Source organism: Anneissia japonica, unplaced genomic scaffold (genome assembly GCF_011630105.1).
Source record: "Anneissia japonica isolate Jap-2015-1 unplaced genomic scaffold, ASM1163010v1 scaffold288291_len444093_cov181, whole genome shotgun sequence".
Taxonomy (NCBI): Eukaryota; Metazoa; Echinodermata; class Crinoidea; order Comatulida; family Comatulidae; genus Anneissia; species Anneissia japonica.
In genome coordinates this window covers 37,548-63,206 of record NW_022731168.1, presented here as the reverse complement: position 1 = coordinate 63,206, position 25,659 = coordinate 37,548, and the positions used below count along the sequence as shown (strand labels likewise).

Sequence of the window (25,659 nt, the reverse complement as noted above, 5' to 3'; positions counted from 1 at the left end):
TTCATGGCCTATGAGCTAACAATCAATACTTGGGAGTCAAAATACACCTTAAGATCCCTGATTCAAACACCTGGATAAACTGTGGTTCAGTAATCATTACACATGGTTTCAGTATCTCAGTCATCAATACCACATCCACAGTGACATTATATTGAGCAAATATCCTGGTATGACTTTTGGTCGTACTACGCAATCAATGTTCAAAGTAGAAATTCACAGCTTATTTACTTGATCACCTAGTGAACTATAGTTTGCTAGATATGACAAGAATACACAGCATTTTAAGACTGGTTCTAGTTAAATTCATCTATATCACTGTGATGTCGTATCATGCCTTTCTATATAGTAGAAACTATATGCATCATACAAATGAGCTCTGTCCTTGTAACATTCATAAAATCTACACCAACTTTATTTCATATTTCTAAATTACATACCATGTTATAAGATCAACATGTGATAATATCGGAGAGACCAGTGGAACAATGCACACAAAAGATTTTATCTCTAGGTCCCCGGTTCAATTCTCACCGCTGCTCTCTTTGTGTTTCAGATGGAGGGCTGAAATGTAAAATCATTTATAGATACATTTACACCGTTTTTCTTTTATTCTTTTTCATATACAGTAGCACTTTTCTTTCTTCCAGATGACGGTAGTTTTTGCTGCTCTGTTACTATTTGGTTTAGGAATGCAGATGACAAAACCAGTGGATTGTTTCTATTGTTATAAATTTCATGGCAGTTAGTACGAATTTCCCCAATTGTTATTGCCACAATTGTGGCATGGCTTGCGGGCATAGTGTTTACTTACATTTCCTACTGTGGTTTATTTTGATGTTATTATTTACATTTTCACATATCAGAACCTCTGAACAAGATACCACATTTAATGGTTAAATAGGTTTGCAATATGTAATATCAGATTGTCATATATAGTTTCTTAGAATACTGGTTATTTTTTAAGAGATTTTGAATATAAGAGGGCATAATCATTCTCTTTTGTAGTGCATGTACAACTAATCTCATCATCATAACAACAACATCAATAATTTTCTTTTTTAATAGTATTGTTTTCTGTTGTGTGTACCATTTTTCTCAGACTAATGTCTTTACACCTATTTTATTTATGACCCTGGCAATGTCAAGTTCATTTAATAGTGAATGTCTTGCTGGGAGCTACTAAGACTATTATTTCAAGGTCATTTAAAGGGTCAATCATACTTCATACTTGACTATATGGCAGAGGTCTGATAAAATAACTTCTCTCCCATGAAACAATATTAACAATATCAAAGCAAAGCAACTACGGGATGTTACAGTAGCATACACTTTTGCTTAATTCTAATTAATTTCCGAATTTGAATGTTACACTTTACATAAATAGGTTACAACTTACAATATTCCTATAAATATGTATATGGTAATCTTTCATTTGCTTGGTCTTAAATTACGTATTAAAGGGCCTTCTTTAAATACCAAAATATTGTGTGATGTTCAGTATAACTGTACACTGTTAATACACATTAACACCAGCAGTTAAAATCTTTAAATAATAAATTAAATGTGGTTCTGTTAAAATATTAACAACCTTGTTTCTGATCAATAAGATGAGTCTGTAAGGCTGAATGCCAAGATTGTTCCCCCTCCCCCGAAAATACTATAAGTGCTTTACAATACCAAATTACAGAATAATTTAAATTGTTATCCTGCAATGTATTTAGATACAGTACTATCACTCTTTAGGATTACAATAACACCCAGTTATTTTTGCAATTTTAAAATTCACTTTGATCCTATTTTTCAACCATGACTTCATCAATTTCCTTCAAACATTTTGAAATGTATTAATAGCATAATCTAGATATTTGTTAACAACAATACATAAACATTCCTTTGTCTAGTCTCAGACATTGTACATTAACTTAAATGATACAATAAACTTACAGTAAAACGTCCATTTTACGTAACCCTTGGTACCAAAGAGTGTTCTTAAATTGATCGGGTGTCAGTTTCCAATAACCTACAGTTAGCCTAGCTATCCCCTGCCATTGAGCGCCGATAGGCTGACGGCGGTCAGGCCTAGCATGAAACGACAGGTCTACCGCGCTAGAGCCTAGCTGAATTTACCTTTGATAAAAACTAAATTATTTTAATTGCTGGCATTCTTCCACTTAACAAAATATTATTTAAACTCTTATTCAAACATCTGTATGTTTTATGGACCTTTCTATCGTGTTCTTTCTAGTTTTCAGATAGCTGAATTCTGTTGTTTACAAGCACTTCGCGATCATATCTAATATTCACGATGTCAATAATCTGCTGACCACAACACTCTCGTTCGTCATCGTGAACATGTGCATTCAATCCGACAACACTTGCATTGGTAGTTCGTTGTTCTGGTTGGTACAATAATATAATGATTATTATACCAGAAATAGAAGAAAAGATCGAACTATTAATAAATAAATACAACAAACTTGATTTTATTAAGAAAAAATATACATTATCACTTTGTCAAACGTAATAATTGGTCGAAAAGGTCATCAGGGGCAAACCCAATTTGTAAAATTGAATATTCGTAAAATCGACATTCGTAAAATGGACATTTTACTGTACATAGACTGACAAAATAAAAATGCACAAGCTGTACTGAAGACAAAAAGCAGCCTAAGCCACTGAAAACAAATAAGCATGAACTTAAAACTTGCTTTAAATTATACAATTTCATATTTGTAGAGATAATAATAATGGCACCTTGTAAGACGCACATATCCATCTCAGAGAGCTGGTTGCGGCGCCATTTCAACTTGCAAAGAGCAACAGCCTTTTCTGCATTTCATTTATTATATTTATAAAGGTTATTTCATTTTATTTTAATATTTTTTTTTTTAAATAATACTAAATGTACATTTATTATCAACTTAACTACTGAAAACAGGCAAAATGGGTGCAATATCTTAGAGGTTCATCCATCCATCGCCACTCTGTCATGTTCCTGGAACCTCTAAATAGGCGGCTCAAACAAAAATACGGGAAACATATTTGCCCTGCCACAGACCAACGGGCACTCAGAGGCGGCAATCAGGATACTGGCAGGCCTGACAAAAAGAGGGGGGATGATTGCTCACAAATTAATCAAAATAAGACAGGAAAAGAAAAACTTCTAAAAGTCATGTAAAACATACATGAACCCCCATGTGAAATTTAAGTGGAATTTAGTAAATATTAAAACTAGCAGAAAAGGCTGATTTTCAAAGTGGAAGGTTGGCAACAGCAAGACGGCGCAAATATCTCTCGATGATTACGATAGTGTTATTAGCATCATTGAATGTATCCTTTATGTCTCCAATGTAATATGCTTTTGCAAATTATTTTAATATTAAATGATGGTTGTTGATTGTTGGATGAGAGCCAAAATCATGTGATTAGTGACTACAGGAAGGAAGGAAACACTTGCGATTTGTTCACAGAGGAACATGTGCTCGCAAAGCCCAATTTTTCTGTAAACATCACAAAGTCTTTTAACCTCTGAACTATAATACTACTGTTCAAGAGAACCAATAATTGCAAAGAGCATACAATTATCAGTTGGTTGACAACATTATTAAGTAAACAGGAACATTAATAAATCTGCCATCTTGTTTCACAAAATTTTTGTTATTGTATCAAGTTCCACCTTTTTGTTGTCTGACTGGTATAGGCGAGCAGATTAGAGGCTGTTTTTGGGGAGGTGGCAATGGAAGTACTACCGGCTAATTTTGATATTTTCTGAAAATATAGGTCTTGGGAGGTTCAGAACTCAAAATTACCCAAAATCCCTTTGGGGGAACACCTCCAAATTACGCATTCAAAATGGCCGCAAATTTTCCGCTTTAAATTATAGTTTTAGCTAAATTATATAAAAAATAACATTACTCGAATAATAATTATCAACAATTGGCCATAATCTGCTCACCTAGTAATTTTATAAGCCATTCTGAACGTTAAATAATTACTTGGGCCTATATTTTGCATTGTAAATTGGCGATACATATAAAACTACATAAAACTGAATACAATTGTAAAAAAAAAATGAATTGCTATAAATTTGGAGAGTGATAATAGTGTAATAATATAACTGTTTAGATTACAATAATAGTGCCAATTATTAGCATTTCATGTTGATGGTGCAAAATACCCACTTTTTAAGTAATTCTGGCATTGATTTATTAATGTGAACTGATTAGTACATTCCAGAGTGAGTGTACTGAAAATGATCTTTCTTCCGCCTACAGTATTAATGTGTAGAAATTGTATCTCTTCGCCATTTTTAGCTCTGATAAGAGCTCTTGAAAAACTTGGCTGATTGACTACTAGATCACTTGGCTGATTAATAGATCTTTTTGGTATGGGCAGCTGTTAGGGCCCCTCTAGTAACACTCGGCTAATTGATTAATAGATCTTTTTTGTATGGGTGGCTGTTAGGGCCAATACAGTCTACTGCCTATATTATACAGCCCTCATTGGAACTTTTCGAGATTAGGATAACTTGTTTTGGCATGAAAGACAAAAAGGACAAACCTACAAAAAATAGTTTGTGAGTATCTGGACTGGACAACAAGAAACAATCTCCTGCTCTTATTGCTCACAGGACCACATCAAGGGTCTCAAGTTGAAAGAATCCACATCTGTGTGAGATCTGAGCAAGTTTCTTAAACACTTCTAATTATATGTTACTGTACATGGTGATACTACTGACTTCTGGGAGACAACTAATAATACAGTATATTAAATACTGGTAAAAATATCATCAAATTGCGGAAGATGAGTTATTTTCCGGGATATTCTTGCTTGCTCACAGAATTGAGTCTTCTCGATAATAAATGGACCCATGCCATGCTTCACCTCCCATCCTGAAAAATGTGTAGGGCTTACTACACTATAAATTTAAATTTTACATTTTAAATTTCAGCTAAAACACAATGAAAGCAGTGATAAATTAAAATTTAACCTGTGACCCTTGAGAGGATTTTTATGGGTCAGCACACGACACACAGTGGTACCACAGAGTTATGTCTGTCGGGAAATTGAAGAAAAAGAGATGACTATGGAAGTTACATATTGCTTTAGGTCATTGGGTTATAAGGAAATAGAAATTTGAGAAACATAAAATGGGAATAGAAATGAGCCACAGGGGTTTATTAATTGTAGTTAATTTTTTCCAGCATTAAATTAATGAAGGTCCAAATTTATTAGAAAATTACAATACACACTGAACCTTGTTCAAGCATGAGAGATTCATGATTCCAGAGACTTAAAAGGACATTTATTCTCCTCTCTCTTAATTTCTGGAACTATCTCCATAATACCTCACAAAACTGGAAGATTTGTGGAAATAACCTAAAAAGATGGTCTGCAAATTGTGCCCTTAATTCATTCTCAGAAAACCTTGAACTTACTTATTTTAACCGAAATATTAGGAGACATATTACATGTGTTTACTGTATATATTTCATTTTTCATTTTAGAAAAGGATTAAGCTCCTTTCTTCTTGTGAATATGACAATAACACACACACATACCACTGTTCATTATTCGCATCTAATTATATTTTACTGTGTGTGGTGTTAGTCAGCTGACTTAAGGGAGAATTTTGACAACAATAGTAAAAACTAATTCAAACATCATGAAATTGTGGGAGATTAGTTATTTCAGAGATTCTTGGTTGCTTGAGTTGCAATGCTTTGGAGAAATTGATTTTCCTGAGGTTCTTGCACAAGACTTGGGAATCCCAATTATTTATATGTGGCTATGGGAATGTCTGAAATTCTGCAGGATTTCCTGTGCATTTAAATGTACCGATATTTGGCTTTGGCAACCTCACTTAATATGAAATCTATTATTACTGTACAGAAATAAAATAATTTATAATTTGTTTTGGCAAAAATTGTGTATGGAACATGGATAAGCAATTACTTAAGTTCATTTACAGTTTACCAAGTTCAACACATGTTACAGAAAATGTAATAACACAGGTAAATGGCAACATTGGTATCACAAAAAGCACTTCATCTATCATAGTATTCGCAGATACCTACTTAACCTACATTTAATACACAGTGTTCTACTCATTGGTAAAAACAGCTAGCAGGGAATTAGAAGTATTGACAGCAATTGATTGATTGGAAAAGCAACGGTAAATTGTACTACAGTTAAGTAAGGGAATAGTAATGTTGAGAAGATTAAAATGAATTTTAGTAGGACAAGTAGTACACTTATTTTACTATACAGACAAGAATAAGTAAGTTCACTCTTGTATTATATTGCAATATGCCACTAGAAGAACCCATATTCAGGCATCTTTGCAATGACTATTTGCATAAACAACTGTGTTACACTAAATATGGTATCAAAGCTTCTCTTGCTACTAAGAAGACTATTGTTTAATACAGCAGAATCAGCGGTCAGCCCTCGCATTTCGCTTGTGTCCTTAGGCAAATCACTTTACCTACAGTTGTCGCCCTCCACCCAAGTGGGTAACTGGTATGTTGGAACATTACCTGTATAAATTCATTACAGCTACAACATTATGGCATTCTCCCCATGGGGAGTAAGTATGTGTTCCATATGTGCTTTTGACTAACCAGTAATAATAGAGAGCTTTCAATTGTACGACGATAGTAGGACGTTGAACGTAATGACGTCACTAAAAGTCATCTGCGCATGCAAAAACATTGTCACCTCATTGAGTAGATTCTGGAACGCAATTTGGCGAAATCTATATACACAGAGAACATAGGACGTCATGTAGGACGGTCACACATGAGTGATTCCGTTCTAGCGTCATGTCGTCGCACGAATCGAAAGCTCCTTCATAATGTGAGGCCTAGTTGGCGTGAAGTGAACTCTAACATTATTATTATTATCATTATTATTATATCTACTTCCTTGTGAATATTGCTGTGAATGACAAGGTCAATCAATAGAATTCCATAGGCCAACACTCCCGTTTTGGCAGGGAGACTCCTGTTTTGGTGACATGACAATAAGTGGATGGATAAGCAATGGGAGTGCTGGTAGGCTATACCAAGGAGAAAGTAAATTATGGTTGTTTTAGATGGAAGACAAGAAGATTAGCGAAGCGACAGTCTGTCTGAAATCGTTTTTAAGTGAAGGTTCTTTATTTTTTATACAAGTATTCTAGTCAATTGGACATGAAGTTTCAGTTTATGAGAAGTACTGAATCCAGATTTTGTATCTTGTACTAAAAAAGCCAGCAAATGAGAAACTGATCCATAAGACATAGGGCCTATTTCTGCTGCCAGAAAATACCTGTATAATACAGGTATTTTAAAATACCGGTATTTTTTTTTGCAGCAGAAATGGGCCATCCTAAGAAATACAGGTATTTCTGTACCGCTTAAAAAATCGCTATTGATTGAGGGTACATACCGGTATTCAGGAATGTGTAACGGTATTTACAGTCCCTAAATTCAGTTGCAACACAAAATACCTGTATTGGTGACCCCCCGAATGACCCCGATACGACCTTTTTCTCTCTGCTAGCTTAGCCAGTGTGTAGGCGTGCGAAGGTACAAAATACTGTCTGTAGGCCTAGTGAAAAGATGTGGACTGAAGAGATAACTCATTTTTTGGTTCTAGCGTGGGGCAAAGAAAAGATTAATGGGAAGTTCAGTGGCACAAAACGAGATGCCATGCCCAGTACCATTGCTAGGGTTGTCAGCAATCGCCTTCTTCGCTTTTGCAAAATCCACATAAACTTTCGATATCTTGGCGGTTCGGAATAATGGACCAAACAGTTGCCATGCCGACGACCATTTGCTAGCATCGACAAAATTACCGATACTAAAATAATAATATTTTTTAGCTGTATCGCTAGCATCTTCGAATTTTCGCGCAGTTACGGTAGAGTTGTTGTTGATAGTATCGTCAAAGGTCAATTCAAACTTCCGCTTTGCGAATGGCCTTTTGGATAACGATGACGAAATTCCGTCGTGTTTTTGACAGAAACCAGACACGACCACCCATTAGAATAAGCTCAGATCGGCAGTAGAAATGGGGTTAGGATTTCGGTATCGGTATTATTCAGGTATTTTGAATACCTGTATTATTCCTGTATTTTTGGGATTTGCAGCAGAAACATGCCCATAGACTACATAAGAAAACAGTGATTCAAACACACAAGTTTAAATCAATACATTTATTATTGGAATGCACATTACAAGAATCATGAGATTACCCTTATAATAAATTAAATAGCTAGCTTCCCAGGGGGTTACATCCCCTAGACCCCATGTAATGGAAACACCTCTTTCTGAGCCTGCCACACAGCAAATTCTCCCATTTTTTATTATCAAGATGTTGGCACGTACAGTATTCTCCTGGGGCGGATACAGGCTATAATAGGTTTACTGTAGACTGAAATAGATTTACTGTAGAAACATACATGTAGTACATATGATGGATGGTATAAATAATTGTTGTATTGTAATTATATTGATGATGTGAATTACGGGCAAGTTTTTTACGCTATGAGAGTCGTTATTCTCAAAATGTTTGCAAAATGTTTGCCACAAATATGGTTGGGCTGAGATGGTGTCAACTCTCAAGCACCACCCACCGCCAAATCCTGCATCTGCCCCAGTGCTACTGGGTTGGTATTTCAGTCCCTTACTGGGTTGGTATTTTAGTCCCTTGCTGTGTTGGGACTTGGTGTCTGGAATCTTTAGTAGGTCAGAAAAAAAAATTCAGAATGTGGATATAAAGAAAATAACTTATTGGTCTCTAATGAAAGAAAAATTATATTTGGCTTCTACATTCTAATGCAGTAATTAACATATTTATTTTAAAAAAAATGGGGAAACAATAAAACAAAAGTAGCTTCTGAGTCAGAATCATTCCCCAGCGTCCTCAATTACAAACTGTGTTAGCATCACATACTGCTAAATCAGGAATACACAACATGTCATCATTACTTCCACTATAAAAATGTGTGCATAAGCATGAAATGAGGCAGAACACTGCAGATAACTGTCTACAGCTAGCTTGTTAAATCTCTTGGGACACTCTACATCTGGGCCTCAGCTTGTACTAATGTATTGACCATCCAAAAGTTCAAATACTTCTATAGATCCAAACTAGCAGGCTATGAACCATAAATGATTTATGTTTCTAGCAATAACAAAGAAACTAAGTAGATGGCAAAAACTATGGCATTATATTCATATTTGGAAAAAGTTCAAAGGTACAATAAATCTGAATTTGAAGCTGACAATAGAAATTTAAGAGTGAAGTCTAAATGCTGAGTACAGTATGTTTTCCTGCTTTAAGCATGGTCTTCTTTTAATAAATAACTTACCGTACTGTATAACTGTACAGCACTATGTAGTAGCATGAGTTGTACCGTTTAAGGTGTTAGACTTCGGGACCGACACTCCTCGTTGCATTGTTTGTTTCCTTGGGCAAGGCACTATGTTTGCCTTTCTCCACCCAGTAGTATAAATGGGTACCTGGTGGTAGGATGGTATGATTTTTCAGATTTCAGATTTTTCTGATTTCTTTAATAACTTCAACTCGTAGAAAAATACTGAATTGCGAGAAGTTTACAATATAGTATGGTATGGGTTTTGCGTGTGAAGCAGCATGACTAGAGATACTCCCCCAGGGAGCAGAGAAATTTGCATAAAATGTACCGGTTTGCTAACTCAGTATCCAGTGACCAGAGAAATAATGATGCCAGTACCTTGTATATTCTCCGGATTGTGACAGAAGCTATATACTTGTCTCAAATATGGTGGACTCTGAAATGGAGAAGTGTAGGGATGTGTTGGATGAGAACCAGGTAGTCTGGGACAAGGTTCAAGGAATGGCCGTGATGACTGAGAATCTAGTGTATGCCTGAGATTGCTTTCAGAGTGTTTTGCTACAACCACCAGGTACAGTAAGAACCTCCTGCATATAACCAAGGCTCACACATTCGGTGCGAGACTAGCGCATTCTCTCACACTCTCACGCTTAAAAAATGCACATAAATGCAATATTGTCTATAATAAAAATTACATATAATTGGTTTTGTTATTACATATTCGAACACTAAAAATGGAGCACTTCACCAGGGTTGAGTTGCATTGGCTTTCTATTTCAAGTAAAACTCTCAACTAATCAAATGGAGCTACTGTAACTACAATATCGCGGGACGGGCAATACGTTGCACATCTTACAGTTTTATGAAAGAGTAAATCATGTCAGATACAAATCTGACAATGAAGTTGGCAACAACCAATGAACCAGCACATTTGTTTGATCCCCTCACATCAGCAACATGGATCTATAACAAAGAGCATGCCTCGAACTAAAAATGTTTAGAGATAATAATTTTTTTTTATTACAGTACAGGTCTCCCTCCAATTAAAGACCACTTTTGGGCCCGGGGTGTTCATGGTCTTCTTTGGTCCCTAATTACAATAATAAAAATAAAAGACATTCTTAATTTGGGACCATAGAAAAGTGGTCTTTGATTGGAGGTGGTCTAATTGGCAGGGTCTTTTATTAGGGGGAGACCTGTATCATCATATAATTTGACATTTTCTAATGGTATCTAATGTCTTCTTTATTTGATAAATTTTGATAAGGGTCTGTAAAAATTCAAAAATTTCTCTTTCTAGATTTTCATATAAAACTAGCTGCATCAATAGGATCAAAGAATGCACTGCCAGCTCATGCCAGTGGTAGGTTCCTGGATGACAGAAACATGCATCCTCAAGAAAAAATGCGGATTCTTAAATTTTCATTTGTATCCCCAAAGTGGCAAAGAATGCATTTTCAGTAACTAGGGAAAAACACATTTTAGGTGGGAGGGGGATGGGGGAGGAGAGACTCCCCGGGCACCCCCTAGGGGATGCCCAGGGTCAGCTTATTACACCCAAGAAACTACGGCACTTACAAATATACTTAAATGTGCATTCCTAATTAATTTGACTGAATCAATGCTCACAAATTTAAAAATGAGAAAAACTATGGAAGATTGGGTAACATACTGTAGCTAGTTTGAAATGTATTTTTCATTTTAATCCTTTTATTATTTAAGCATTTTGAATAAATAAAACAGGAAAATACACTTAAATTCTCTTATTTAAACATCTAAGGTTAATCTCTAATTTGAATTTCATAAACATGTACCATAAAGAACAAAAACTACAAGCAGAAAATATCTTACCTTATTTTTAACACTTTCCATGAAACAATTTAGCACAATACAAAAATAACTCTCAAACTTGTAAACATAGCTAATCTATATTAATTGAAACACTTGCACTGCTGATTTTCTATCAACACTGAAGGGGTGTAAATGCACTGTCAGGCAAGTTGCACTTCAGCTAGGTTGTTTAAGCCCAGACTGATCATACAAGAGTGCTCATTGAGTGCCTCTGGTAAGTGGTGGAAATCAACGATTAACGCAACAGCTACAGCAGCAATGTACTGCCGCGATGACAGCCAAGATAACTTGCGTACACGCGACATCCTACACTTTGTCTCAACCCACTTAAGCATGAGTCACGGACAAGATACAACTCTTAAAACAACATTATCTAAATTATCTACAGATAATAAATAAATTGGCATAAAATCCACAAAATAAATAACATTTCTTCTTAAGTATGGACATGAATTAATTAATTTGAACATTTAAATTATTAAGACACTATACATGCATTATGAGAAGGCTACTCTGGTTTAGTTTTCTGGGTTTTTTTTCAGGCTGATGCATTTTGGAAAACAAGGAAAGAAATTAACATTTCCCTTTAAAACTGAATCATCTTGGCCTTGAACTAATGTCAAAACCTGTTGATATAAATGGAACTTAAAGGGAAAGTAGCAATACAATTAAAGGATTAAAGATACTGTTATTCATTTATACAATGATATTTCACTAATTTAATATAAAAAAATTATTATCAATTAAATAACAGTAGCTATCAAAGTGCTGTAAAATTGTAGTTAGATGTACAGTAATTGTGTTGCATATTATTACTGAAGGATGCGCTTAGATTTTTTAATTAACTAAAATATTTATGCAAAACTGGAGCTGCGCCGGCCTTGTCACCGTCTAAAACAGTTTTGAATTATTGTAATGGTTTCAAAAGGTGTTGGCTGGATGAATGAAGGGGCAAGTTGAACTTGTACAGAAGTAATTAATGTAGTAATGCTGAGAGTACAAAATGATAAATAACACTGTTTTGTTTTATTTATAATTATATTTTTGTAATAAAATATATTTCTGTGTAATTCTGGCATTAAACAATCGGTGTCCTCCAACCTATAGTTGGTCATGTGATGTTTAAGTTGATGTAACATAGAGTGCGATCAGATTAAAAGTATAAGAAAAGGAAAAGTATGGTTTTAAAACATCCGATTGGAAGTGTGATTGTTCAAAATGTTGTTCTTATAGCATACTCTTACAATGCCTAATTTAGTATGCATTAAATAAATCTCATTACAGGCCTACTTACATAACTACAATAAAAGATTTGATTTGATGAAGTTTTTATACCATACAGTAACTACACACGAGCTGAAACCATTTCTTGTTTTTACACTAACCATAATTATTTTGTTTCTATGTTTGAAATGAGTACATTTTAAATAAACTTGAAATATAGTCCTACGGAAAACTTGTAATCAATGGTGATTAATAATCTACTAAATTTGAAATTAAATTAAATGCAATTAAAGCAACTGAAAAAAATCTCCGTTGGGCAACCACAATGTAAAATAGCAAGTTCAAGTAGCAGGATTTGTATTGTACTAGGTCAAAGGGTGTTGGACATAATATAGTCACAGCATGATGCAGGGTAATGGGTCAGCCACGAAACCACAGTCCAAAATGACTGTCTGATTTTACTGATGTTTGTGTGCTATTACACCACAGATTTTATCTACTGACTAGACTAGCGTACACTTCTCTTTCAAATTTTGTCAACTTGGCCGGATTCTGACTTTTCCAAAATTGTGCAATTAACAGTTTGAGGAAAGGTACAGCCATGAGCTTTGTGTTATTTTTGTAATACTGACAGCCAGATAATATTCTGAAATTTGTAGAAGTCAATAAAAAAATTTGTATGTATTATATTAAAATGGTAACATTTTAAGAATATACTATAATTAATCACATACCCAAGAATATAGAAACAAGATAGTGTACTTGTTTCTACATAACGAGCAGATATTGGCAGTCAACCTATAACAGAGATGGAGATATAAATCAGCAAAAATAAATTGCCAGAGCTGAAATGTTCTGAAAATTAAAATTGTAATAAGTATCAATAGCACAGGCATGCCAGTTGTTTCAGCAATTTAGGCAGAATGTTTATTTAACAAGATATCTGTCAGACAATCACTTTGTATATTGTAGGCCTACTCTAGTTTAATCAAGCATGCTTCACCATAGAACAGGTGAGCCAAATGGTTCATTTCATGACTTACACCTGATGGATGACAGGGGGAATTTACCTTCAGCAATCAAAAGAGCCTCAGAGCACCCATAAATCAAATGCCGCAAAATGAATGCCTGCTGAAACAAAAACACTCCATAATACAAATATAAGATATTAGCGATTGTTATTAGTATCTGTTACAGCAAAGACTCCTGATCCAAACACAGGCAAACTAATTTAAGATTTCAGAATGGCACGACCTGGCATAGATTCTGAAAAGAATTCTGGTGATCTCTGCCAATAACAATAATTAATTCTCAAAGCATAGAAAGAGTAAAGAAAATAGCATAACTAAAATGACCCAGAAACCTGACAAGTTTAGAAGTAAGGCTTCAAAGAAGACCTGTTCATCACTGTGTATTTATCATGCTGGAGTTTTACAGTCACTATTGACAGATTCAGGTATTTTCCATGCTACATTCTCTTTATATTATATTAAAAGAAAAAAAAATTGTTGACTTGTTTTGAAATAATGTACGTTTTTTCCAACAATTTCAATCTGAGAGAGAAAAATGGGAATGTATATGCATTATAAGAATAAAACATGATCATAATAACCAAATAATCTGTGAAACTATCCAAACAGAACATTATCAATCACTAATTTTTAATAATTAAATTTTTATATTCATTTTGCATCCTACTGCATGAATATTGAATGTTGTAATTTGTACTTGCCATTTTTATTAATTAATTTAAAATAGTGTACTTATTTTAATAATGGGTTTTGATGTACAGTGCTTTGATCTTTTTTGTAAAGGCGCTATATAAATGCTTTTTAATAATAATAATAATAATAATAATAATAATAATAATAATAATAATAATAATATTTTACCAGTTCCAAAATTAAACTGTAGTACTACTACATACAAAAATCAAATTAGGAAAATGCGCTCACTAAGGTACTGCTATAGCTGGGTAGCATTATAAGCCTGGTTTCTTAAAATCACAGCATTGTTGCTACAGGTTTTCAGTGCAATGGTCATACTGCCTGGCAGTTCCTAATGCAATAGGGAAGGTTCCATGATTCGACCAACCAATCAGCATCACCAAAAGCTTTTAGCGATAGAGAGCGGCGATTGTATGGAAACAAAGCTTTAAGGTGCCTACCACACATTTCGTGCCTATGTACGGTGGTGCAAAGTATTTTGAGTAAATTTCGATGGAAACAACATACAGTACTGTACTATACAAACTATAACTATAACATTTACATTTGTAGCCGTTGATGCGAAAGGATACCCCACCTGCTGGGAAGCCCCCAGCTATCACTGTAAATGGATTGGTCTGTAGGTGATGTGCTACTCTGAGAATTGCCGTACATTACAGAAACAGAATCAAATTTATTTGTTATTTTGGAAATTACATTACAGTGCATAGCTCTAAACATTCACAACATACAGAAATCATACTGAGTGAGAGGTGAAAAATAATTAAATTTTACAAGATTTGTACACAGGATAATGAATTAGAAAGCAACGTAATTAACCACCAATCAAAATGCTCAATGCAATTTTTAAAAAAAACTTTTTTATTCAAATTATATTTCATCACATCACCTTGACTTAGCATTCTGTATACTGTTATGAATATGAACATTCATACAGTAATATAGGTCAAGATTGCAAAATACAGTGCTGTAGCTTTCAATCATTCTCTACCTATTCTCTACTTGCCTTCCAATCAGAATTAATTTTAGCATCAAGCTGTTACACAAGTGATTAATAATCAAGAGATTATTAATTAATGAGCTAGTATCTGTTCACAGGTGACAAAATTAAGCTGTACTCTAGTGGTAAACAAATTCTACAGGTGAACTGTAGGTCACTGAACTTTCATTAATATCAGGGTAATGTCAGTTGAAGAAAAGTAATACCACAGAAATATAGTTACATATGGGTGATGCATATTTTTTTAAATTATAATTTACATAATGTAGGACCAATAAGCTCAAATAAAATAACCTGACATTCACAATTTAATATTAATCAGCCATCACTAATTATCCTTTTATTTTATAAGATTACTATAAATAAACAACTTGAGATTCTTAATTACTTTACTCACCTGTTAGTAATGATAATATACAGTACTCACTAAAGTGCTGTAAGGATTCCTATATTTTCTAGCATTAACATTCAAGCAAAGATTTTTGGTTGTTTAAATAATTTTCAATTTTTATTTCATTTGTTTAGGCACGAGCACCAAGGATATGCCAATCAGCAAACTTAAACACCATCCTAGGTGGCATATCCATTAAATAACAGGGGACTGAATGGCCCAGTATACCGGGGTAAGCCCCTACTCTTCTCGAAGGATGTCCTGGGTTCCTTAAAGTGCACACGGCACAAATGCATACACTGGGCCTACATTATAAATTTCAAGCAATTAACATTTTATTTTAACAATAATTTGATACATAAAATTACATTAAAAATTACTTGTTAAAATACACCATCATAAAGAAGATTCCATACATTAAAAAGACACAATGATCTATGGTTAATTAAAAAGAAACAGTAGTAAGTAAAAATATTTTGCACCTATGACTTGGGATTTAACAGATTTATTTGACTTGCATACTGTAAATTTACCTGTATAAAATCTTTTATGGTCGATACAAACAGTAGAATTACATGTGATAAGTCACAAGGCCTTATCACTTCATTTAGATTCTATACTAGGGTTGTTCATGGCTCAAAGGATTAGGACTGGTATTCCCAATGGAAAGTCAAATATCCCAGTACTGTGTTAGGTGTCCTACAGTAGTACTGTACTGTGTTGGGCAATGATTGCACTTACTTAAATTTAAAAATGGAAATAGGAAATAAATTTATCCTAATCGGCATATTTTGAACTGCTAATCAATGATAACCCCCAGTGAAATATGGTTGCTAATATCAACTTGACATCAATAAAACCATCTTGGACGCCAACATCTTAAGTTTGAATCTTACAGGAAATTTATATAGTATTTTTATGGATTTTCGCAAATATTCCTACATCTGCGACAATCCCCCCACAAATGGCTCCAATGTGATAATCTTCACAAATGCCAAACAAGTGTTCCTAAGACCTACAGTAGCACCTTTCTTATTCAATTTCATTTTTTGTATAAAGTCTTTTGAATGCAAGGAGCTTACAAAATGAATTTTTTTTTATCAAAAAATGTCAAATAGTAAGCATAGGTAAATTGAAAATGGAAATTCAGATACTATAGTTAATTTGTGAAAGACTTGAACTGCCATATCAATAATGATTAAATTCTAACTTTTTATCAGTTTAAATTTTTGTTACTATTAATATGACACAATATTATAACAACGCTCATTATACAGATTGACTAAAAAATCTACACAGCAATTCAAAACTGACGAAAAATGAGTAGTATGTTTGTGCTGCTTGGTGAATATGAAGAAGAAACTGAATGAAAAAATAGATGAATGCAAGATTGAACATTTCATTTTCATAATTTGAATATGATATACATTTTGATAATGTTTACTATTACAGCAATTCATACAGAAGAGTATTGTGATGATGAAAAATTTGTTTATGGTGGTCTGGTACTGCAAATTAATGAACAATATTGTCTGAAATAATGCATTCATGAGATGATCTGATACAGAACAGCACAGGGATGTTTGTGGTGGGCAGAGGTGGGTGGGGCCACCCAGTCTTGAAGTTTTCCACTCAGTCTAAAGCTAATTTCATGGCCCTCCACCCACCTTAATAATGCAATTTTCCTTCCTTAAAATCCACTCTTATTATTTAAAGTTAGTAATGTTATCTACCCACCCTTAGGTTTCTACAGCTACAACTGTGTATACAATGGCTCGTGTGCACTATAAAGAACCCAGTACATCCTTCGAGACGAGTAGGGGGATACCCCGGTGCACTGGAACAGACAGCCCCTGTGGTGGAGGACGAGAGTTGCTGGTACCGGGTAACCAGGTAGCACAGACACGAAGGGACCCTTAGGGGCGAAGAAAGTCATTGATCGAGTTCCTAGTCCACATATCAAGCGCACTGAGCATCTTACATTAGATAGATATGTGCGCTATATAAAACTACACTATTATTATTATTAACCCTGACTGCATACAGTATTGTACTTGATCACAGAATTATACATAGTTGGATGAATAAATTTTGTATTTATCAACCCATATAGTATTAAAAAAATAATAATTTAATTACTTTCTGTTTAATTGACATGGCAGTCTTTGTTGAATCAAAGTGTTACAGTGCCACCAAAATGAAAACCTTTATTGGCTTATTTCTTTCTAGAGGAAGTAGATTGTTTTTTTTAGTTCACTAATAAATAATCTATTCATTAAAAAGCATTCTTATTATTATAAAAGATTGAGTATGTCACATACTCTTCATTCTAAGAATGGAATGACAAGTAAATAAACCATGTAACGAAAGCTTTCCCAATAAGTTCTGCACAACTCGGATATGATATTGGCACAGTGTACAATGACGTGATATCATTATGGGATGGTAATCACTCAATGCATCATGAGATTAACAAGATATTCTGCTTGAAATGATACACAGAGTTTCTTACCCTTGGTTCTTTCCAGCTGGAAATACCTGTGCCATCTTCCGCTTCCATTGCTGTTACTACCTCTACCTTTAGTTTGCAACATGCAACAACAAATTGAAGGCTACTGAGAAGTATTTAAATAAAAAATAACTAAAGAAACTAAGGGTGTGTTTCTACTGACAAACACAAAATAATCGATTTTTTTAAACCGCTTTTTTAATGAGTACCATTTATTTTTTTAAACCGCTTTTTTAATGAGTACTAGACAGCCTGCTCGCGTTTCAACTGCATTTTTGATTTTTCGAAAATCTGTTTTAGTGACAGAAATTGCGTCACCATTTTGTTTATACAACACGTTGTTTTCCTAAGTGTATAGGATAATATCTTTCTCATTCCTTTCATGATGACGAGGAGTAAGATACGGTGTGGGGCAAGAAGGCAAATGTTTTCGGCTGTGCTCATCGGCACAATGAACGAGCAACCAAACGAGGACAATGGTAGGCCCAAAAGAGCAGAAAGGCCTAGGCCCAATATCCCCTCCCCCCGCACAAAATAATTACAAAATGAATTCGTTGCTCCACATGTTTGTTGACATTTTAAGCTTGTAGGCCTAGGACATGAACAAGAGGACAAATTTTTTTGAAAGTTCGCGCCTAATATACGATCTAATCTTTGCAGTGATTGACATTTCACCTGATAATCACTTATTTTTGTGTCGATTTTTTTTAATCGCTTTTTTCAAACTGGTCCCGTTTCTACCGCGAGAATAAAAGCGATTTTTCGAAAAAGCGATATTTAATCGATTATTTCTTTCCAGTAGAAACAGGCCCTAACTTAAAAAACAAATAAAAATGTTCTTTACACTAAATATTAAAATTCAAATGAAGAAATTAGCCTATGAGATATACTATAGTATGGGACACAGAGATGGAGTTTGACAAACAAAATAATTAGTGCAAGGCTCCAGTGCAAGTACCCAGTATACAGAAGGGGGACTTTTTCTGATTGGTAAAAATGTTATAAATTCGTCCTCCAAAAAAAAACCCTGTCATTTTTCACTTTTCGAAATGTATTATACCTCCCGCTACCAGCGTAAAGAGACATCTTTGGGGCTTTTTTACAGCTTGGTTGGTTTCAAATTGTCATTACGGTTCTTGGCTGTTTGAAATCGTTTTTGTTCCCCTCGGATAAAGAAAGATGAACATTCACAGGTTCTTTTCAAATAAAACTCATCCCCATTGGTTAAAGAAAACCTCTGTCAAAAAACTATTTTCCATATTGAGGGAGATTCAACACAGCGCACCAAGCCTGATAATGCGGCATAGCTTTTTACCAATTAGCGAAGCTAGTCTGGAAGTTGTTTCGCATACTTAAATTTAAGTATTGTTGTGTAAGTATTGCACATTTTTCTTTTACATGCTTATTAAATAATGTATTGTTAACATTTATTGAAAGTTTGTTTGTCGATCAATGTAAATTTAAGGGTGTAAAACTATGTAAAACGTTCTGTATGTATGTACAACTGTTCATTGCCGTGGATAGGCGTCTCATCAATATTTAAGATGGGTGGTTAACAGGACAATCTGTACCGCTTCTTGATGTTCCACTGTATCCGGTATATTTAGGAAAGTTAATTAGTCATGTTGTTAATTAAATGTAAATTATTACTATCTAGGCCTAGTGTCATTACAGCATCTTTTTAATGCATTCATATGTTATACTATTATGTGCTAATTAAATGGAAGATTCAAACTGATTAATTCCCATTCAAGGACAGTGCAGGCTGGACTGATTAAATCCTATTCTTAGGTTGCAACGAGCAGTATTACGACGTAACAATGTAGTACTCTAAAAAAAAAACAAGGCTGACCCCCTTAAAAACCAAGCATCATCTTAGTGGTGAATTTTTAAGTATTGTACAGTACACCAGGTGAAAATAACCTGTTCTTTACCAAAGAAAATACTCTACAATATACGCAAGGGCTATGCTGCACAGCAACAACAACAACCACCACTCTTCCAAAACACTGTATTATTAAAACAGTAGAAAGTAGCTTGATTGGATGAAACCAGTGACATGAGAACTCATAATAGTTCAGTGGTCCACACAAAATAGTTACCACCAACCAGTTAATACCAAAACAAATTTCAAACTTACTCAGGGAAAACCCCCAATATGTTGGGAAGAATACACAAATATAAAGGTCAATACTGTAGCTCATGGTTAAAACCTAGGATTAAAGCATGTAAAATATTTAGCCACCTCAGCTAATGCTGTCTCATCACAGACCTATTGGATTATAGCTCCATGCTCTTATACATTATACATAATTAATTAATCTGATAATTATGTAGAGATAACCTACCTAGATCGGTGGACTTGCCTCCCCCCTTCCTTCTCGACGACCTCCGCGTCTCATCTTTCGATGGGTTTTGTCCCATTTCACATGGCCCTCAGACAAGCACAGCACCTGAAAAGAAAAATTGGGAGCAATAAATTAATCAAGGACCATAATAATAATAATAATAAAATGAATCATTTCTAGAATGCAAAAATCAACATGATTTGTACAAATTTTATAAAATGTATTAATTTATTTATTATTAATATGCTTGACAAGAAATGGTAAATCATCACACAAATGTAGGACTACATATTTTGCATTGGGTCCTTTAGGAGGTAATTGTTTTACTGTATATTCCAGGGACCACAGGCACCACTTGTGGCCCCTGTTGTTCAACCCCCGGCCCGCCAAATATTTGAATTCGGCCCTCGCGACTACTAAAAAAATAAATAATTTTTTTTAAATTTTGTTTCCTGTTATATAGCATTGTTAACAAGAATCTGGCATTTTCTGAGTTTAGTTGATTGTTAGTGGCATATATCATTGACATGGGGAGGGAACTAATGGGGAATAAAGGATTAAGTGAGGATGCTGATATGATGCGCTTTCTAAACATTGCCTGATACAGGGAGCAGGCTTGAGAGAATGTCACATTGTTAAAAAACATCTACAGTAGAACCTCGTTTTTATGTACCCAAGTTATACGAACCCTCGGTTTTACATACGCCTCGTATCGACGATGAAGTCGTCAAAACCTCCGAAAATATTCAAAACAAACGACCCTTTTCAGAGCAACCATAAGTTAAAAGACTATAACAATATTTATAACAATAAACAAACCATAATGCAACATATTTTCATTATTAAAACAGCAATGTTACGCATTCTCATATCAGGTTGTTATAATCTGAAACCCATCTGGTTGAATTTTCTACACAAAGCTGAGTAGTCATAGTTTCATACACGAACGCTAATTGGTTGGCTCGCCCAGTGAAGTGCACATGGTTGCTGTTTCACGTACACGAACGCTAATTGGTTGGCTCGCCCAGTGCAGCGCACCTGGTTTTAGTTTGTCACTGCAGGCCCAGACAACCCCACAGCTCTGTTGTTTAGAATAGCCATGAAGGGAAATTTCCAAGTTATACCTTTATCGTATAGGTAATCTTAAAGTATTTTCATGTTCTTTAGTTAAATAAAAGATATAAAGTAATAAATTAATACACTAGACACATGGTTTTATTCGTAGGCCTAGAGGCGAGGTCTAGCCTACTGTAGGTAACATCGTTCACTCATAACATACGTTTATTGAGCGTTACGTACGTATTAGGTCTAGGGTTACCACAAATTTAACCCAACCTCAATTTTACGAGGTTCTACTGTATTTTGGAAAACGTAATTTAAGAGTTTGAGGATGCCATTTCCAGGCATCTACAGTTTTTAGTATGCTGTCATTAAAAAAGTACACAATTGAAACTGGCCATAAGCTTAAAAAAAAAAAAGTAATGTGGTACAAAGCATTTAGTGTACCGCCGATTACGATGAAAACAACATAATGTACGTACAACAATTCCAATATTGAATTTGAGTACAAGAATCCCCCACCAGAATCCCTCAGTATGGCATCTGCGCAGGGCTAATAATCCGTAGATGGATCGGCCTATAGGATTTGAGCACAGGACACTGAGATAGAAAAGTAAAGCATCTTAATTATAAGATAGCTCTACTTAGTAGTAACTATATAATGTCTAGATAAGCAGTATATAAAAAAATGTTATTCAGTATAACCGCACTTAGACATGCAACTTCTACCAGTTCTCTTTTCTGATGTATTCTATTCTAGTACTTTAAAATCATGGGTGTGGTCATTAACTATTCAAAATTACACAAATCAATGGTGATGTTGCTAGGCCGAGGGCCCAGACACTGAAGACACTCTGACTTGCCGGCCATGAGGACAGTACACAATATCCACAGCACAAAACTATAAAAATCCAAGGCAACTATAGACACTCTACTGTAACTCAGGCTATTTCAAACGATCGAAAAAGAATGAGGAATTTGCATGGTTGCGGGGCCACTTGTGCTTGGCGCCAGGAGTCGACTGTTCTACTATTTTTCAAGGGGTGTTTCTCATGTGAGAAAGAATAGGCAATTAGTCGGTTTATCCAGGTATTCACGAAGTAGACTATGACATTTTATGATCTCATCTCAACCTGCAAAAATTACAAGATTATATGTTGTTATCATAAGATTATGATAATGTTAGCAGTATAACCAATTTTAATTATGGTTACTCATTCCTGCAAATTTGTACCAATATTGTTTCCTGCCGCTGCTTGTAAATACAGATCTCTAAAGCCCTGTCCAGACTATTAAATTTTATTTGTGATATCATCATGACCATATTTAGGCATGTCACATGTTTTTGTCAAATAAAATTTTATAGTCTGAACAGTAGTTAAAGGGACTAAAGGATGTTCTAGAATTTGTGTAAGTTTACATACTGGTAATAAAAGGAGTAACACAAGATGAGGCTTAAAATAGAAAATTACAATTAAAAAACAGGGGGTCGTCTTAAATTTTAAATCATTGTTTGTCGTATGTGCAGACTGTCTGTAACACGCAAATTTATAACTGGAATGATGCTGCTTTTGTATGAATGAACTCTATATTAAAATGCATGGAAATAAGATTTTGATGAAATTTAAAAGCCCTTAAAATGGTATTATTTGGAAGATTTGCCCTAAATGTGGCTATGTTTTTAGGAGCTACAGTACCTAGTGTCCTCTCATCAAGGTACTAACCAGGTCCAACATTGCTCAACTTCGATGTTCTGATGAGAATCCGTGTTTTAAACGATGGTCGCACGTACAGTATATTTTAATTTTCATGATAAAATTCAATGTCTTTTTTCAATTAGCTGTCCTAGAGTTTTCAAGACTACTTCAAATGTAGTAGAGTACAAATGATAATAATACTGTAATAATAATGGTAGAAATAATAACAATAATAACATAAATAAATATTCATGATTAACAACAAAATTAATAATATAGTACTAACAAAAGTAACAATTAATAGTCACTCCAGATCAATTGAAAATTGCTTAAAGTGGATGGTGTCAATTATAAATCTATAGAATTGATTGACTGAATACTGTATTCATTTAATTTAAGATCTAAATTAATTTGAGCAAGACATGAGCTCCAGTTCAATTCCTCTCATAATACTGTATACCTTCACAGTGCTACCTCCAGTACCTCCTCGGCTGCTAGGAACTGTTCCAATCAAAACGGGTTCCGGTTACATGATACTCAGTGGGTGGGTGCTTCTACCTAAATCACAAACTTTCAGCATGGGACATTCTCTCGGCTATGATACCTTCACTTCCAAAGTAAAACTGTTCAACAATTTGTTTTTATAAACCATACTGTATTTGAATAATGATAACAGAAATGCTAGGTAGGCCTACAGTTTAGAACCCTGAACTAAACAGAAGGAATTATATCACGTTTTCTGATGTAACATCCAGGCCAAAAAAAATGTAACAATGGAAATACTGTTGTATTATCATCTATGTCTGAATGCAAATACTGCCGAGTAGTTTGGAATTAAAGATAACGCAAAATTGTTTGCTATGTCAGAGAAGCTTTGTGACAAACTCTGCCACTATAATACTTACAGATTTAATTTACACTATAGTACACATGCTCTATTTTTAAAGTATAATTTATTGTTAACTGTATCACTGACGGTATGGATCTTATTTTGAACCTGAAAGCAATAATGCTCCTTTCTGAAAACAAATGCTTAGAATACTGTAGAAACACACACTATTTTCACATTCATTTTATTAACCAGCAATAATAAATTGGTATGCTATGGTCGGTGTAAGGCCGGGTGGTCATAAGGCAGGGTGGCCACTGACTTAAAAATATCACAATTAAATATTGGATGGAAACAATCTCAATATCCTTAACTCAAAACACTATTTGTGCTGACTAGTAGTAGGCCTCCTCCACAGGGTTGTAGCAAAGAGTATAAACAGAACATGAGAGCGTATTCCCGTTCATACGTCACTCCTAGTGTAGGACGCCCACTGTCGTCTGTATGTCCTTTATTACCCTGTACTGCACCGCGCAGTGTTTGTTTCTGTATCTGTTTTTAACATGATAAAATACTTTCGTAGAGGGCGGTAGATTTCCTCATTTTTCTTTAACGTTATACTATCGTGTGTGGTGCAGTACTTGGTAATAAAGCACAAACGACAGCGGGTGTCCTACACTGGCTGCGTATTGCATATCGTTTCTTATGCTCTCAATGAGCATAGTTGGCTCTCTTGTTGTCTTGTTATTACTCTTTAGTTGTAGCTGTAGAAAACTAAGTATGGATGATAAACATTTTAAGGGTGGGTGGGTGATAACATTGGTAAACTCTAAATAATAACAGTGGATTTTACAGATAAAAAAGTGGGTTTAAAGTGTGGGTGGAGGGTCATGAAATTAGCTTTAGAATGGGTGGAAAACTTCAAGGCTGGGTGGCCATCGCCCACTATAACTACTGTACCACAATCTTTTCAATATGTACAATTCTTGAACACAGACAATATTCAACACAATGTCAATACTGTAGCCACAATTTTAACAGCCTCATTTGGAATCATTTGGATTTGGATTAGTAAGAATATTTTTTGGTACAGATATAAATTTTATGGTGCAATACACCATACTATACTAGGACAAAGACTACTATCTAAAATCAAGTATAAATGGAGATGGGCTTATATACTCAATAATAGGCATATACTCGGTAAATAATTATAATTTTATTCTAGTTTTTGAACTCCTTGCTTGCTTTATCTGATCCCATGAAATGCCAGATATATAAATTATCTGACAATACAGTTATAATCAGTGTCAATGTATTGAAATAAATTCATTTGGATTCAAATATAATTCGTTCGCGAAACGTAGTGTGAGTACTATTGGTTTTTATTTTGCTGGATCAACACTAATGAAAAATTTCATACAAAGTGTCAATGTAGATGTTTAATTTCATTATATTATGTTTTATCTTACTAGATCATGATTAAAACATAATTAAAAATAATAGTAAAAAATATTTAATCCTTCAACACAACACCTGGGATGAAATATAATTCAATGGCTTGGTTTTGTGAAATCCCATGATTTTGTAAATTTGTTTTATAAGGAAATCTATTTTTCTGAGTTTTGTACAAACAATAGAATTCATTCAGGTCTGATCA

General features: G+C 34.4%; 1 protein-coding gene across 4 annotated transcripts in view; it reads right to left on the bottom strand.

Annotated features, from left to right (window-relative positions):
- Window positions 1–25,659, bottom strand: part of LOC117115217 (tyrosine-protein kinase ABL1-like) — a 55,178-nt gene that overhangs the window by 16,118 nt on the left and 13,401 nt on the right. The window contains exons 2-3 of one of the 4 annotated variants that reach the window (XM_033258919.1): window positions 20,415–20,519; window positions 18,070–18,135 (exon numbers count right to left, since the gene is read on the bottom strand). In XM_033258919.1, the coding sequence (XP_033114810.1) occupies window positions 18,070–18,135; window positions 20,415–20,490 (142 nt within the window). In that variant the 5' untranslated portion in view covers window positions 20,491–20,519. Of the gene's footprint in view, window positions 1–11,215; window positions 11,237–18,069; window positions 18,136–20,414; window positions 20,520–21,955; window positions 21,976–25,659 lie in introns of those variants that run through there. The other 3 variants (XM_033258921.1, XM_033258920.1, XM_033258922.1) reach the window with 3 other exon arrangements.